Consider the following 14,380-nt stretch of genomic DNA (forward strand, 5'->3'; position numbering starts at 1 on the left):
AATTGAACTCTTGAGTCCAGGGATTAAGATCAAGAAAGTGGAAGAAAGTTGGAAGACTCGTTACGTTTACTGACAAGTACGTCGAAGGTAGACTACATGTATAACACAAGTACATATTATTATTATCACTTTATCAGCATGGCTGGTTTTTTTATTGGCGATATTTGAAAGCCACATAGATTATAATTATGCGAGCAGATCCTGGTGATGTGCTATGGTCCTATAATTTGTATACATGTACTTTTTACCTCAAGGAGCTTAGAACTTCCTTTTAATCTCCTTGTGTTTACCTCCTACTCTCACACTGATATGATGAAACGGAAACTCTGAAGTATTCTCTGTCTGTACGCAGTGCACTTGCATTGTGACTTAGATATAATCTTATGGGGATTAATGTAAGTGGTCGTTTGTTTTATTTCAAGGAGGGGATAACAATTGTTATGGCGTTATACACCACGTAGCTTTAAGCTACCCCAGAATTACAAAGATATTATATCTGCTCAGTACCTAGTTTTGAGAAATTTGACGTCAAAGATTTCGAGTTTCACCAAATGCCAAGTTGTTTTTTTTTCGAATGCAGTTCTGTGAATATCTTGATAACGTCTTCGATTAATCTACGATTTTCATAAAGCAGACAGAACATATTATTTGTGTTTCTATATTTATAGTCTTAGTAACTCAAAGCGACCAAAAATGTCAGATAGAACTTTATTATTCCGAGAGAGCGATTAATAAGAGAAGAGGAAGATATCTATTTGTATTGTCTGTGTTGTTGAGCTAGATACAGTGAGAGGCGAGTTATCTGATATCTCCAGTCTCCTTGTACGCACTCTGGGCGATGATTGATAAAGGAAGAAACAGGTGAGTTCCTGAGCAAGTAAACCGCGCAGCTGATCTCCTGGTACAAGAAACAGTAAAAAGATAACATGGAGGTATGTGACATGTTTGATAAAGAAGTCTTTTAAACGAGCTGAGAGTAGTAGTGAAAAGGTATTATTCTGCAAAACAATGGTTTGGAGATCCATCTTTATATATCTCGACCTTGAGGCAATAGTGAAAGGGTCTGACTCTGCATGGAAATAATTTGGAGAACCATCTCTAGATATCTCGACCTTGAGACAGTTTATTGTAACACACCTCTCACAGCAAATTCCACGGGCCTATCAACCGTTCTTGACCGATATTCATTTGAACTTCTTGCATCAAATTTGATTGATAAACAAAATATGGAATTCCTCCGTTATCAATCAAGTTCAGTACATGAAGTTGGGCTGTAGCCTGCTCTTTTATACATCTGCCCCTCGTGTCTGTACCCGTCCCGTTAGAAGGGGAAATCTTTCAGTCACTGTAACATCAGTCATGATGCAAAGGTTGGATTTCCCCACTTTCTTTTGACTTTTGTCCGGATATCTTTCAAGCAGATCCGACTTACATCTAGTGTGGTCATGTCTGACAAAAAAGAAGAAACAGAGAATAAACCAACACCCCAACAGCAACAAAACAACAACAACAACAACAACAAACCAATAAAACAACAACAACAAAACTCCCCCCCCCACCCCCGTAATTTTTTTCGCCCCAACAAAAATGTCAGAATTAACCCTAACCCTTAAAATGACTGCACAAGAGATCTGCTTTAGAAATAATTTACAATGGAAAATTTTTGTTTGTTTGTTTGTTTTTCGTAAAGAGGGATTTGGAGGAACTCTTAAGCCATCTGGATAAGAACGCATGAATTGATCTGATCATACATTTGTTTTTGGCTCTGTTGGCTACCGACAATTCGTTTTGATTCAAACTGTTAACGAATGTGGACCTCGAAAAGAAATAATGATAATAATAATAATAATAATATTGTCTTCCCCTTTACAAGTCAGTCTGTCCAAGGCTGATACCTAGGGACAGACCTTGAAAGGAAGTTTTCATCGGTATTACACATTCGTAGGTCTACATCAACAAACAATAATTTTTGTTGGACCAACGTTTTTCAAGGGAACTAATCCATTTAAAATAAATATTCATCATAGTTTTAACTATTGGTTATCCCCCTTCGAACATTTCTCAATTAGCTCCCGCTTAAACAAGGTTTTGATGTATCTCTCCAACAGCAGGCTACCACAAAAAGGTTAACCAAAGGGCTAATCTCAATTAATCCTGTCTCAACACTTTTCCTGTCCAGATAGCCCCTGTCTTGCTCTCTCAGAAGTTTATGTAAGGCTTGCATGTGACGTACACAAAAATACTAGGCCAGAATCTATATTTACACCGGTTTGTGTCACATGATAGAATCAAAATCACATGACTTTATGTGTGGATGCTCGGCTTCTTGTCGACAGTATCACTAAAGAAAGAGGAACTGTTTGCTTTGATTGTATTCTCCGAGACGCTCCAACCGACCGTAAACTATTTCCTGAAAGCCTGAGTGTGAGTTAAGGATTGAATTCTGTGGAAATTTCTTGATTTTGAATATGTTTGTTGTTATTTCCACGTTGTCCTTTGTCTTGTTGTGGTCGGCAGTTTGGCACCTCCTGGTAGTGTTGATGTTGACTTTTGATTGACAAACTCACTAAACAATCTTCTAGATCTAGATCTAGAATCTAGTATAGATCTAGATCTAAATTGTACTTGTTTTTTTATCGTTGTTTGTAGGTCTAGCCTTGTTTCTTTGTCAATGCACTACTAGATTTATATTCTAGATACTAACAGAGGTACGCTACTCTTAAAGTATTGAGTCTAAAACTAAAGAGGAAAGAGAGAATAGAGCCAGAGGAGAGAGAGAGAGAGAGAGAGAGAGAGAGAGAGAGAGAGAGAGAGAGAGAGAGAGAGAGAGAGAGAGAGAACTAATTAGCAGTGACTAATCAAAACTAGATCTATGTTCAAGTGATATATTGTAACCTTAATAATAGGCATAGCCAAGGCCAAGGTTTTATGAAGTATTTAAGGCCTACGGTCTAGTCTGCCTTTTGAGTTTCTGTGCTTGATTCACATTTTGAAAGGCAAGGATTGTCTGTATTATTAATAATAATGATTTTTATGAATAATGTAATGCTATAACTTCTGTGGCTGTGGCTTCAACTTGCACTTTGAAATCTTCTGCAGAGACAACCATGTTGAAGTTATTGGCTCTCCTCATCGCGGTGGCGTGTGTCTCCGCTCTGGACAATGGACTCGCGAGGACTCCACCTATGGGCTGGTTGTCATGGCAAAGGTTCCGCTGTAACATCGACTGCAAGAATGACCCAAAGAACTGCATCAGGTCAGTGACGGACAGGAAGCTGTGTAAATGTTTATACATTTTGTATCTCCTTATCATCCCCTCAACCTTTTTCAGGTCACAGTCACTTTTCCCTTTTCTGCACAGTGACCCTCTTAACCCTATCCTTATGTCATGTTTTACTATCGTATCCATATGACGTGGGAAACTATACCATGTGCTACCACTTTTCAAAGAGGAAATTTGATTGTTAATCTGATCCGTACGCTTTATATAGCAGTCAGTCAAAATGATTTTTTGAGAAATACAGAAAGTTTCAAAGGGATCTTTGCACTAGAAGTGTTCTAAAATGTAAAGAATACAACCACAGGGTTACAAAATGACCCCAGGGCGTACGGATAGGGTTAAATAACCATTCATTTTGCCACTCTTTGATTTATTTTATATTTCTATTTTTCTCTACCCTCACCTTCGTACACTTCATCTTTTATTTCTCTCAAACTGGAAAGTGATCAAAACACAACATAAGAACTTCATGCCGCACTTTTTTTGTATGTGCTGTGTACAGTCATTTCATTTAGAATGCAACCCCTCCCCCCGGCCCCAGAAAAGGATACTTTGACTGTGACTTATGATTTATAAAGTAAGATTTGTATGAAGGTTGAAGTCAGGCCTCTTTGACATTTAATATAGTCTCAAATGCAACTTTGTAAAAAAAAATATTAATTAAGTTAATTAACAGTCAATAATATTACCATTACCAGTTCCATATATAATATTTTCTGCCTTCCAGGTGAAGTATGATAGTCTTAATTTTTAAATGAAATTATTAGTAAGTAGGCTATACATTTTGCAATATTGTATGAAAATTTAGTTATTAATTATTTTTGTCAATTTGATTGAACTTGATTAGTGTCTAAATAATACCAAAAAATATTCAAAAAATGTGCCTGCTGTAATGGCTTTGTTCCCAGCAAGATTTGGAAATGCTATTACCAATTATATAAACAGAAAGTCAGAGAAAAGGAAGGGAAATCAAATTGAATACCTCACGGGTTATAACGACCATTCTTTATTTTCGTGTCTTTTTCTACTTCGCCACTCAATTCCTCAACCAACAGCGAACGTCTGTACATGGACATGGCTGATCGTATGGCAGCAGACGGCTACAAAGAAGCGGGCTACGAGTATGTGAACATCGACGATTGTTGGGCTCTCAAGGAACGAGATCCCAAAACTCTGCAGCTGGTCCCAGACCCCGTGCGGTTCCCCAGCGGCATGAAGAAGCTTGCCGATTATGTGAGTGCGATGAGTTGTTGTGGTTTTTTATTCACAACCCGATGTACTTTTACAAGATATTCACTCTAATGATTTAAACTTGTTAGAAAAGTGGCCATTGACAGCTAGTTTGAAAACTGTCCGGAATTTCCTAGATTGTCCTGGATTCAGCTGTTCAAAATTTGAGAGCCTTTGCTTGGATGCTCTTAAAAAAAGCTACGTTTCCCTGATTTTTCCCCTTTAGCCATTTGTTTAGGTTCCCTAAGTAGGTTGCTCTGGCTAGGCCTACCCCTGCCTCATTTGCCTTCAGTTTTGCTAGTGAGAGCTAGATGTTCAAGACCTTTTGTCTATTCAGGTGTCCCAAAAACTGTCCTACGTGAGCTTCATCAAGCACTACCTCTTTTGATTTCTTTTCCTTTCACGATATTCTCAGCATTCTCCTAAGAAACCACATTTCTGTTGCTTCTATGAACTAACATATATGAATATTTTCAGGTACACAGCAAAGGTCTCAAACTGGGCACCTATGGGGACATGGGCATCTACACATGTGGCGGTTACCCCGGCAGCAAGTTCACCATGGAGACAGACGCCCGCACCTTCAGTGAGTGGGGGATCGACTCCTTCAAGATGGATGGCTGCTACTCTACAACAGCTGATTTCCCGACTGGTGAGTGAGGAGATTTACAAATTTTGTCAGCTGTCAACTCTTTTCATGAGTGTTCTGAATATGTAAAGATGACTGGTTTCAGTGTTGATTCTTTTAACTTTGCTAACCGGCAAAAGTTGTTTACGGATGTTCTATGGGTTTTTTTTGTAGTCCTTACTAGACGACATATTCTGAAATAATTTAAATGTGTCAGTCTGGAGGCTCTATATTTGTTTATTGAGATGATGACATAATTTTTATTGGAGGGTTCCTCTTCTCTATCAAACATTTGTTGCTTTTAACTTTCCTCCTTCTTTTCTTTGTTTTCTGTGTATGTTACTTGCTAGAAACTCTTTTTATCTTCAGCACTTATATGACCTATTTGTGTTGCAAGTGCCATAAAACTCTAAAGTCCAGCTAAAACTAAACTAAAAAGGGTGAAGGAGTTTAGGAGTCTTTTCAATAAGTCTATCTCAGAAAACATTAGCAAAAGGAAGAGAAAAATGCCAAAGTTATCCTCAAGCTTCTTTTTTGTCTCCCTCTTGTTTTGTTATTGTGTTCTCACAGAATTTATGTCTTTGTGTGCAAAAACTCTTTGTTGTGTTTCTTTACTTCTGATTGTGTGTAATCCCAGAGTGTCATATATATATATATATATATATATATATATATATATATATATATATATATATATATATATATATATATATATATATATATCTGTTCAGGTGAATCATGTTCTCAAGTGTCTCCTTTTTCCTTCTCTCCAGCGTACCCTATCATGGAGTTTTACCTGAACAAGACCGGCCGACCCATCCTCTTCAGCTGTAGCTGGCCAGCATACATGCAGACCAAGGATGTAAGTGGTACACCCAATTCTGTCTGATATTGATTATCTTGTGAACAATAGATCCTACAATAGATTTTATGTTAAGTTGATAGTGTTTCGTACCCCTCCCCCTCAAATTAATCTTATACTGATAGTCTATCTCCCCCCCCCCCCCCCCCCACCCATTTCTTTGATATTGATAGTCTTTTGATTCCCTCCCCCCTCTTCCTCACCTTATAGATTTCCTATCTATAACCTATTGTATCCGCTCTGGGGCTCTATACACACACAAAAAGAGAGAAGAAAAAGAAATTGATCTCATTTGATATTTATAATCCTTTGTATCCTCTTCAAATTAGTTTGATATCTCGAGTCATTTAAACCCCCTGCCTGGAAAATGCATGTATATTCTCTGTACCTCTGTACATATGTGTGAGTGAATGTTAATGTTAATATCTGACTGTTCACATTCGTATCTGATTGTTCACATTCATGTTTGAAGTTCACAAGGCATGTTTCACCATAGCAAACAATAACAATTATAGTTATAAATAATTTTGTTTTTGTCCTCAGATTAATTATCCTCTGATCGCGGAGAAATGTAACATCTGGCGTAACTATGACGACATTGCCGACTCGTGGGACAGCGTGAAGACCATCATCAAGTTCTACGGAGACAACAAAGGCAACTTTAGCGCCGTCGCTGGGCCGGGGAACTTTAACGATCCCGATATGGTGAGTTCCTGGGGGAGGGGAGGGGGAGGGTTGGTTCTACCTGTGTGGCTCGGGTTTAAGTAGTTCATAAGGTTTCTGGTACGGTACTTTTTTCTCCACTTTTGTCTGTCTTGGTCTTTTTCCTTGCCATGAGTGGTCGTCGGAGGGTATCTCTGGTAGGTCTTAATTTTTTTCTATCCTACTGTTGTTTTTGTCTGTCTTTCTTTCCCAGCTCAAAATGCTATTGTGTCCATGTCCCTTGACCAACACCAAAAGTGAGCATTGGCGTTTCGAGAGGGGAAGTTTGGCTTCATTGGTGTGTATATTTGTTTAGTTATGGAGAAAACTCTCCTTGTCTTTTTAAGAAACTGAACAAGGGTAAAAAAAAACTTTTTCTTTGATTTTCTTTAAACAGCATTTTTCGGGCCAGCCCCCTTGCGCTTAAAAGCCTCCAACTATATCTTGTGTCTGTGTTCTCAGATCATCGTGGGCAACCGCGGGTTGAGCTACTCGGAGGAGCAGGCACAGATGGCGCTGTGGGCCATGATGGCCGCCCCGCTGTTCATCTCGTCAGACCTGCGGTCCATCAGCAACGAGTCTCGCGACCTCCTCCTCCACAAGGGCGTCATCGCCATCAATCAGGACAAGCTGGGCATCATGGGACAGAGAGTCTTTGCGGTGAGAAAGCTATTTCTGTTACGATATATGGCAAGATGGATTTTTCTACAGTCTAGTACGCACACAGTGAAATCAGAGCAGAGGAGCGGATGCAGAAACCTTTTCGTAATGTGCAAATCTTGCTTTGTGCATGTTTTAAGTACAAAGAATGTACCTTAATAAGAAAAAATACAGGAGACCCCCGCCCCAGTTTTCCTGGTAGTTGTGGGAGGGCAGGTTTTCTTTCTGTTGTTTTTCCCTCTTTATTTATCAAGTATCAGCTAAGATATTTTGTCAACATATGTATTCATATATGTAACATGTACATTTATTGTATTATATGTATGTTTCAGTTTTCAGAGGGTTAGCAGAATTTAAAAAAAATGAATTCCTGACCATTGATATTACATATAAATCTGCTACTTAAGAGTGTTTAAGTCGAGCAATTTGACAAGCCTTGACTTACAACGACCTTGACCTATCTATTTGTCTGTAGGTGAGCAACATCCAAGTGTGGACACGCCCCGTCCTGCCCGCGGGGAGCTACGCGCTGGCAATTCTCAACGAGAATGATGGAGGGTCTGGAACCACGGTCAAGTTCTACCTCTCTAACCTGGCCATTTCGAGCAAGTCATCTTTCAAGGTGAGACATTGGCTGGTCTGCCATCATTTTAAAAAATACAGTATATATACGCAGTTTTTACAGAAGAACGAAAAAGCTGAATGTTGTTACCAATAAAACAACATTTGCTTTTAAGATAATGAGAAAGTTATTATCAAAATTGTATTTTTAAAAACATTGTCTTGGGATGTTGGCAGAGGGTTTGCTTTCTTGATAACGCACAATATTCCGTTTTCGTAAAATTGTAAAAACTGCACACAATGTATTTTGAAAAATGATGATGTGGTTCTGTTGTTGTGGATGGTTGGCTGGTTGGTTGATACTCCGATGTGGTCAAGTCTCTCTATTTCTTTTCAGAGTTTCTGTTGTTCTTATCTATCCCTAGTGCGCTGTAGTCATTATCATGCTTTTTTGCCTTAAACTTACTTTGGACATGTTTTGAGAATGCCAGAGACAAGATTGCCCTCTATCAACACGGCCGTTGCTGTGCAGACTTGAAGTAAACTACAACTAACCTTCTTGCCTGCTTCTGTTTCAGTTGACGGAGATATTTCAAGGCAAAGATATGGGTGTGTTCAACTCAACCACAGAATTTGCCATCGATGTCGACGTATCCAGTGTGTTTTTCGGAAAGCTCACCCCTGTGTCCTAAATATAGACGTGCAAGTTGTTATGTTTGAAGCTGACACATTCGTACTGTTTTTATATGTGTAATATATATATATTTAGTTATATAATGTATAGATCTATCAGGGAGTGACAAGATGAGAATTTGGTAGTGGTGAAAAAGTAAATTTTTATGCATCTGTTTATATTTGTCAGAAGACTTGAATGATGCTCATCAGTTAAAAAGATCGTTTTATATCTTTAAATACAGATAACTGTACTTTACTGGATGTTTTTAGAGCATTTTTTAATTTGCTGGTGTGTTGGAAATGACTTGAGTCAGTATATAAGCTTCTCTGACTCATAGAAATATATATTTTATCTATCAGCTGCTGACTTTTGAGTTTTAACTTGTCTTGGTATTTCTAAAGCCCTGAATTTTGATCTTGGCAAACTTTAGTCGTTTAGTGGAAAGGTCAGATAAAGTACTTTTATTGGGTAATACTTTTACCTATAATCCTGTTTTCATGGACTTGATGTTTCCTTGCCATCTTTCCTGTGCTTATTTTCACATTTGCTTGTGTATAAAGTGTCTGAAAATATTTTTCATCATGGACTGAGAGCTGTCATTGTTGAATACACAATTTGATTGTGTGAACATGTTTTGTCTGACTGTTCTTCTCAGTCACTTTCTGTGCTTTGCCAAGCGAGTGGATCTTTCTGATAGCCATTGAGTGGTCACCGAGTGAAAATTCTATTCATGCAACTGACAAATCATCATAGTGGGCGAATATTGTGTGAGTGTGGAAGAAAGATACATTTTTTTTTTCTTTTTTGAAAAGAGTTTTATGGCGCTCGCAGCTGCATATGGTCATACGAGCTTGAGAAAAAGTTAGAGAATCCGTTCTCAGTTACAGTACTTACAAGTCATGTGGCCTGCATAGTCTATAAGTGTGACCCCGTGACCCGTTCTTTGTGTGTGAGAGAAAGTGGACGTGTCACTGACCTGGTCTGTAGTCCACTCAGCGTTATTGATCTTTCATTTTACCCCCAACATTATCGCGATAATTGGACAGCTAAGATTTCAATAATTATAATATCTGGAGAGACTGAAACAGCTGATACACTTTCCCTTCCGTCTTGGCCTGTGACACAGATGTTGTTCATTGATAGTCAAGAGAGAGTGGTTGATGGGGCGGGGGGCTTTTGCAGCTGATATTTAAATATTGATTGAGTATGGTTTATGTTTTTCTTTGTTGCTATAACTTTTGCTAAGAAATTTGTGGATTTTGGGTACGGTAATGATTGGTTGTCTTGTTGTTTACATATGCTGAAAACTTCCATGATGATTTTGTGTATGTCCTACCTTCAGAGGTATGTGGAGAAAAGAAAGATGGAATTGCTATGTGATGGTATTGTGCTTGCTGTTCTTTATTGATCCCCTCTTTCATGCGGATGAACAAACTGTGATTCGTCTCTGAGTGTATAGAAATATACAGACTTCCAATTGCCATACTGTGTGTTTGTCAGTTCAGGTGTAACTTTGTTTGTTCCAAGAAGAAAATGATATGTAAATTCGGGTTTCAGGGTCTTTAAGTTTAATCATAAGGAATAAATAAAGTTGAGAAAAGAATGAATGAACTAATGGATCCATATTTGATTCAGTGTCGATGAACATAACAAAGTTTTCCCCGTGATCACTTATCATATGTGTCCTGTAACAAATTCCTCATGCCTTTCTACCTTTTTATTTTTTTTGTTTCCCCATCATTTTTGTCCGTGCCAATGCTTTGTGATTTTTGCTTTGCTCCCTCTCACCAAGTTCTGGTGTTGGTGCTAGTGCACGGACGGATTTTTACGCCCTGTATACAGAGCGTCGCCTCGGAACTATTTTCTCCAAAATGCCTCTGTACTTAACACTTTGCGGCCACTTGGTGCAATAATATGACGGTGAAAATTATCCATTCCGGTCACCCGGCGCAGTTCTGTGCCAGGCCCGAGAAGTCCGTTGCAGTCGCCCTCTTGGCTGTGTGACCAGATGGGGAGTGTTTTGTACTCCTGGCTGTGTGACTGCAAAGTGTTAAATAAATACACTTTGGACAAAATAGTTCTGAGTTGACGAGAGGCTGATCTTGAATGACTGCTGTTAGAACTAGTCGGACCTTCCTGGTTGTTTTGTTTTGTTTTAATTGGTCACTTATAAGGACAAATGGGCTGACCCAGATTTTTGGGGTTTCCAGAAATCTTGACCTACACCAAAAGGGGGCATTGCCCTACCTATACTATAGGAGAATTTTGGTTTCATTTGTGTGTATATTTGTTTGGTTATTACAGAGAAAACTTTCCTTGTCTTTTAAAGAGACTGAATAAGGATCCAAATACTTTAACTTCGATTTTCTCAAAACAGCATTTATCAGGATAGCCCCCTTGTGCTTAAAAGCGACCAAATGGACTCATGCGACAAACTGGAAGTGGATTTAATTAACATTTTTTGGTAAATGTGCATTAGAAACTTTTGATACTCGGCTCTGTTAGGTGAGGATATCGGGCAAGAAATGAAACAAAATATGAGTTTTTATTTCTTTAAAAAAAGTTTTATTCTTGTGCTTTTGTCAACACATGTGTAGTTTGTGGCATCAGCAGAGTATGGGTAGTGGACAAAACACAGCGTGTTCTTGCAAAGTAAATAAATGTTCATGTTTGGTTTCTATGCCTGAGTTCCTTGAGTTGCTTTTTATTGCATTTTGGATTTGAACCAAGGTTCTCTGCAGCTTAATCAAGTGTGATTCCAACTGAGCTCTCAGCTTGACATATTACATTACATAAAAGATTGACACACTAGCTTTTTTTAGGCAACACCCTGCCCCTTTGTCAAAAATTCCTAATGAACCAGAACGATTTTGAAAGTGGCGTAAGTTCATGAAAATGACGTAAAGTAGAAAGATGATATTTGCTCCATGGGGTTTTGGTCGGTAATGAAATAAGAATCACAACGAGCAAGCATGAGGTGCTACCCCTCTAGTCTAATGATGGGATAATCACACTCGAAGATTTCAATCGAGTGTGTAGATCTATGTGTGTCCCCGTCGTTTTATTTTATGCAAGAAAAATTCTGAAATTATGCAAACTGAGCCCAAAAATGGGAACTTATGCGATTCTGTTAATTTTAACAAAGAATGATAAAGGAAAATAATCAGAAATTATGCAAAAATTGATCAAATTTTGCTAAATTATGCGGGGTGCATAAAACCACGGAGACAGGTAGGTAATGAAATAAGAATCACAACGAGCAAGCATGAGGTGCAACCCTGTAGTCTCGTGATGGGATAACCACTCTCGAAGATCTTCGCTCGAACGTGTATGTGTGTGATTGTGATATTGTGTAGTGGTTCATTAACCTGGGTTCGATCGAAACCCAGGGGTAAGGTGAGTCAGTCAGAGTCAGGAGTTAGGGGAGGTCAACACACACACACGCGCTCGCACACACACACACACACACACACACACACACACACACACACACACACACACACACAAATACATGTATTTGTATATACATACACATACACACAGACATGTCATGTACGAAAACACACACACACACACACACACACACACACACACACACACACACACACACACACACACACACACACACACACATATATATACATACACATACACAGACATATACGAAAACACACACACACACGCACACAAGGCGTCGGTACCTACTCGAAGGGTTCGCTGAATACACGTATGAAATTTGCGGGGTTGAGTACTTCCAACAAAGTTTAAAATACCCGCGCCACTACTTCATCGTACCGTCAATACCTAATACCTTCTTCTTTTCTTTATATTCTTAACTTTTCAAAAATAATGCATTTCATCCCGACACTTGTCGTCCTTATCTCTCCTCCTCACTTTCTTTGCTTGTTACTCTGTTTTGGTGTTTTACGGCGCTCGCAACTGCATAGTGTTACATTATGTACTCTCAAGTAACACATCTAGTATTACTCTCTCTTGTACTTACACTTACTCATCTAATATTTGCCACTAATTGCTTACAAATTGTGTTGCAAGTGTTGTAAAACTCGTACGAAAAATAAAATAAAAAAACATTAAATTGCGTCGTGTCCCTCTCATCCCAGGCTGGCCCTAGTGGTAGGCAGGGTTGGAGGAAGCTCACCTCTTTGATAATCAAAATTGTGTTGAGGGTGACGTAAAAACTCTTGCAATTTTTTTGGGGGGGTTCAAATTGCAAATACATGTATTATGTTGAAAGCGCTTCGTTTCTATGGTTACGGACTGGCAAACGTTAAGTAGGAGACACAGACGGCCGTACAACCAAAGTTGTACACGGCGAAAATAGTGAAACTGATGAGCAGACGGGGTCGGAGGCTCGCTTTCCTAGATGATCAAAATTGTGTTGATGGGGGTGTAAAAACACCCGCTATGTTTTTATGTTGTTTTTTTTTCCTCTTTCAAATTGCAAATTATGAAAAAAGGGCGTTTCTAAATTCTATAGTGTGGATGGTTGGCGGGTGCTCTGGTGTGGTTTGCTCCCTTTTCTTATCAAACACCTATTGTCCTTATCTCCCCTCCTTCTCTTTTGTGTATGTTACTCTCTTGTAACACATAATCTATTCTTCGGCTCTTATATGACCTTATTGTGTTGCAAGTGCCGTAAAACTCTTACTAAAACTAAAACATTATTTAAAAAAAAAGAAAAGTTTCCATGGTTACGGACTGGCAAACGTTAAGTAGGAGACACAGACGGCCGTACAGCCAACGTTGTACACGGTGAAACATATGAACAACATCCGGTCTGCCGTCTCCGCCACGTTCTGCCACGTCACCACGACTTCCGGGGGAGGGGCCGGCCGCTTGGATTCCAAGGCGTCGTCGTCTGCTGACGTCAGCCCGTCCTGCGAGAGGTTGTCGGCCAAGGTGAAGGCCGTCTGGGGGCGTTCCTCCGGGAAGATCTTGCCGTTCCGTTTCCCGCCAAAACCTCCGCCGGAAATACCACTGCTGTCCTGACTGCCGAAATTATAATATTTCTGGGGACGGGAAATAATTGTTTTTTCTTTTTTAAAGTCTTCTACTTTTTAGGATTTCCCCGCACACCAGATATTCCGTAACCGGTTCTTTTTCAACCTGCAAAATTTTTACTCATGTCACCAGTTGTTTTGTTAGTTTTTTGGGGTTTTTTTTGCTATAGGGCCCCTTTCCTTCAGGCAGCCACCTTCCGGTTTTTAAAAGAGAAACCAAAGTCATGAAAGATTTCCCTCTTTTTGGCTAAAGCTTTTTATACTTACATTGTCCTTTGTTTCATTAACATAACATATTTGTTATTTTGTATTGAAGTTTTTCAACAGCTAAGATACATGTTCATGTCTCTCTAAGTTCTGAGTTTCAGAACACATGCCCCCACCCCCCACACACATACACGGTCCCGACTTCTGTTAGTCCAGGAAATCGGATTGTCAGTATATAATGATAATGTATTCAGTTATTCTACAACCCAGAGTGGCGAAAAATAGTTGATTTTGTTATAATCGGTTATCCGATTCACTCACTTGATGAGCTCCATCAGAGGCGTCTTTACTCTCGTCTGCCTCTTCGAGCGCCGTGAGGAGCAGACTTGACCTCGTTCTGATGACGAACTTCCGGAGGGCGGGGCCTACGGGGATGTGGGCGGGCACGTGATGTAGGCGGAGAACAATGACGGAGAAGATAACGGCAAGGGCTGTGCTGGCCAGGAGCAGGGAGAGATACACGCTCAGCCATGACGTCTGGGGGCAAAGAGGG

At 39.4% G+C, this 14,380-nt stretch overlaps 2 protein-coding genes across 2 annotated transcripts in view; one reads left to right on the top strand and one right to left on the bottom strand.

Annotated features, from left to right (window-relative positions):
* The first annotated feature begins 2,303 nt into the window (after window positions 1–2,303).
* Window positions 2,304–10,206, top strand: LOC101854202 (alpha-N-acetylgalactosaminidase). The gene is made up of 9 exons (XM_005108685.3): window positions 2,304–2,424; window positions 3,100–3,256; window positions 4,336–4,513; window positions 4,988–5,162; window positions 5,912–6,000; window positions 6,544–6,705; window positions 7,165–7,362; window positions 7,838–7,984; window positions 8,502–10,206. Exons 2-9 carry the CDS (start codon window positions 3,108–3,110, stop codon window positions 8,613–8,615), a joined length of 1,212 nt encoding a protein of 403 aa, XP_005108742.1. The 5' UTR covers window positions 2,304–2,424; window positions 3,100–3,107; the 3' UTR covers window positions 8,616–10,206.
* Window positions 10,207–13,049: 2,843 nt separating this feature from the next.
* The window catches only part of LOC101857368, an 11,657-nt gene continuing 10,326 nt past the window's right edge, over window positions 13,050–14,380 (bottom strand). Inside the window, exons 2-3 of the mRNA XM_013088240.2 lie at window positions 14,149–14,364; window positions 13,050–13,629 (exon numbers count right to left, since the gene is read on the bottom strand). Coding sequence (XP_012943694.1) covers window positions 13,312–13,629; window positions 14,149–14,364 — 534 coding nt within the window. The 3' untranslated portion in view covers window positions 13,050–13,311. The remainder of the gene's footprint in view (window positions 13,630–14,148; window positions 14,365–14,380) is intronic.

Source organism: Aplysia californica, unplaced genomic scaffold (genome assembly GCF_000002075.1).
Source record: "Aplysia californica isolate F4 #8 unplaced genomic scaffold, AplCal3.0 scaffold00709, whole genome shotgun sequence".
NCBI classification, from domain to species: Eukaryota; Metazoa; Mollusca; class Gastropoda; order Aplysiida; family Aplysiidae; genus Aplysia; species Aplysia californica.

What these genes read in the sequence shown, in the direction of transcription:
- LOC101854202 (XM_005108685.3), top strand. Translation starts at nt 3,108, where the DNA reads ATGTTGAAGTTATTGGCTCTCCTCATCGCGGTGGCGTGTGTCTCCGCT. An exon ending in TGGGACAGAGAGTCTTTGCG is followed by an intron (nt 7,363 to 7,837) that starts GTGAGAAAGCTA and finishes ATTTGTCTGTAG; the next exon opens with GTGAGCAACATCCAAGTGTG. An exon ending in CGAGCAAGTCATCTTTCAAG is followed by an intron (nt 7,985 to 8,501) that starts GTGAGACATTGG and finishes CTTCTGTTTCAG; the next exon opens with TTGACGGAGATATTTCAAGG.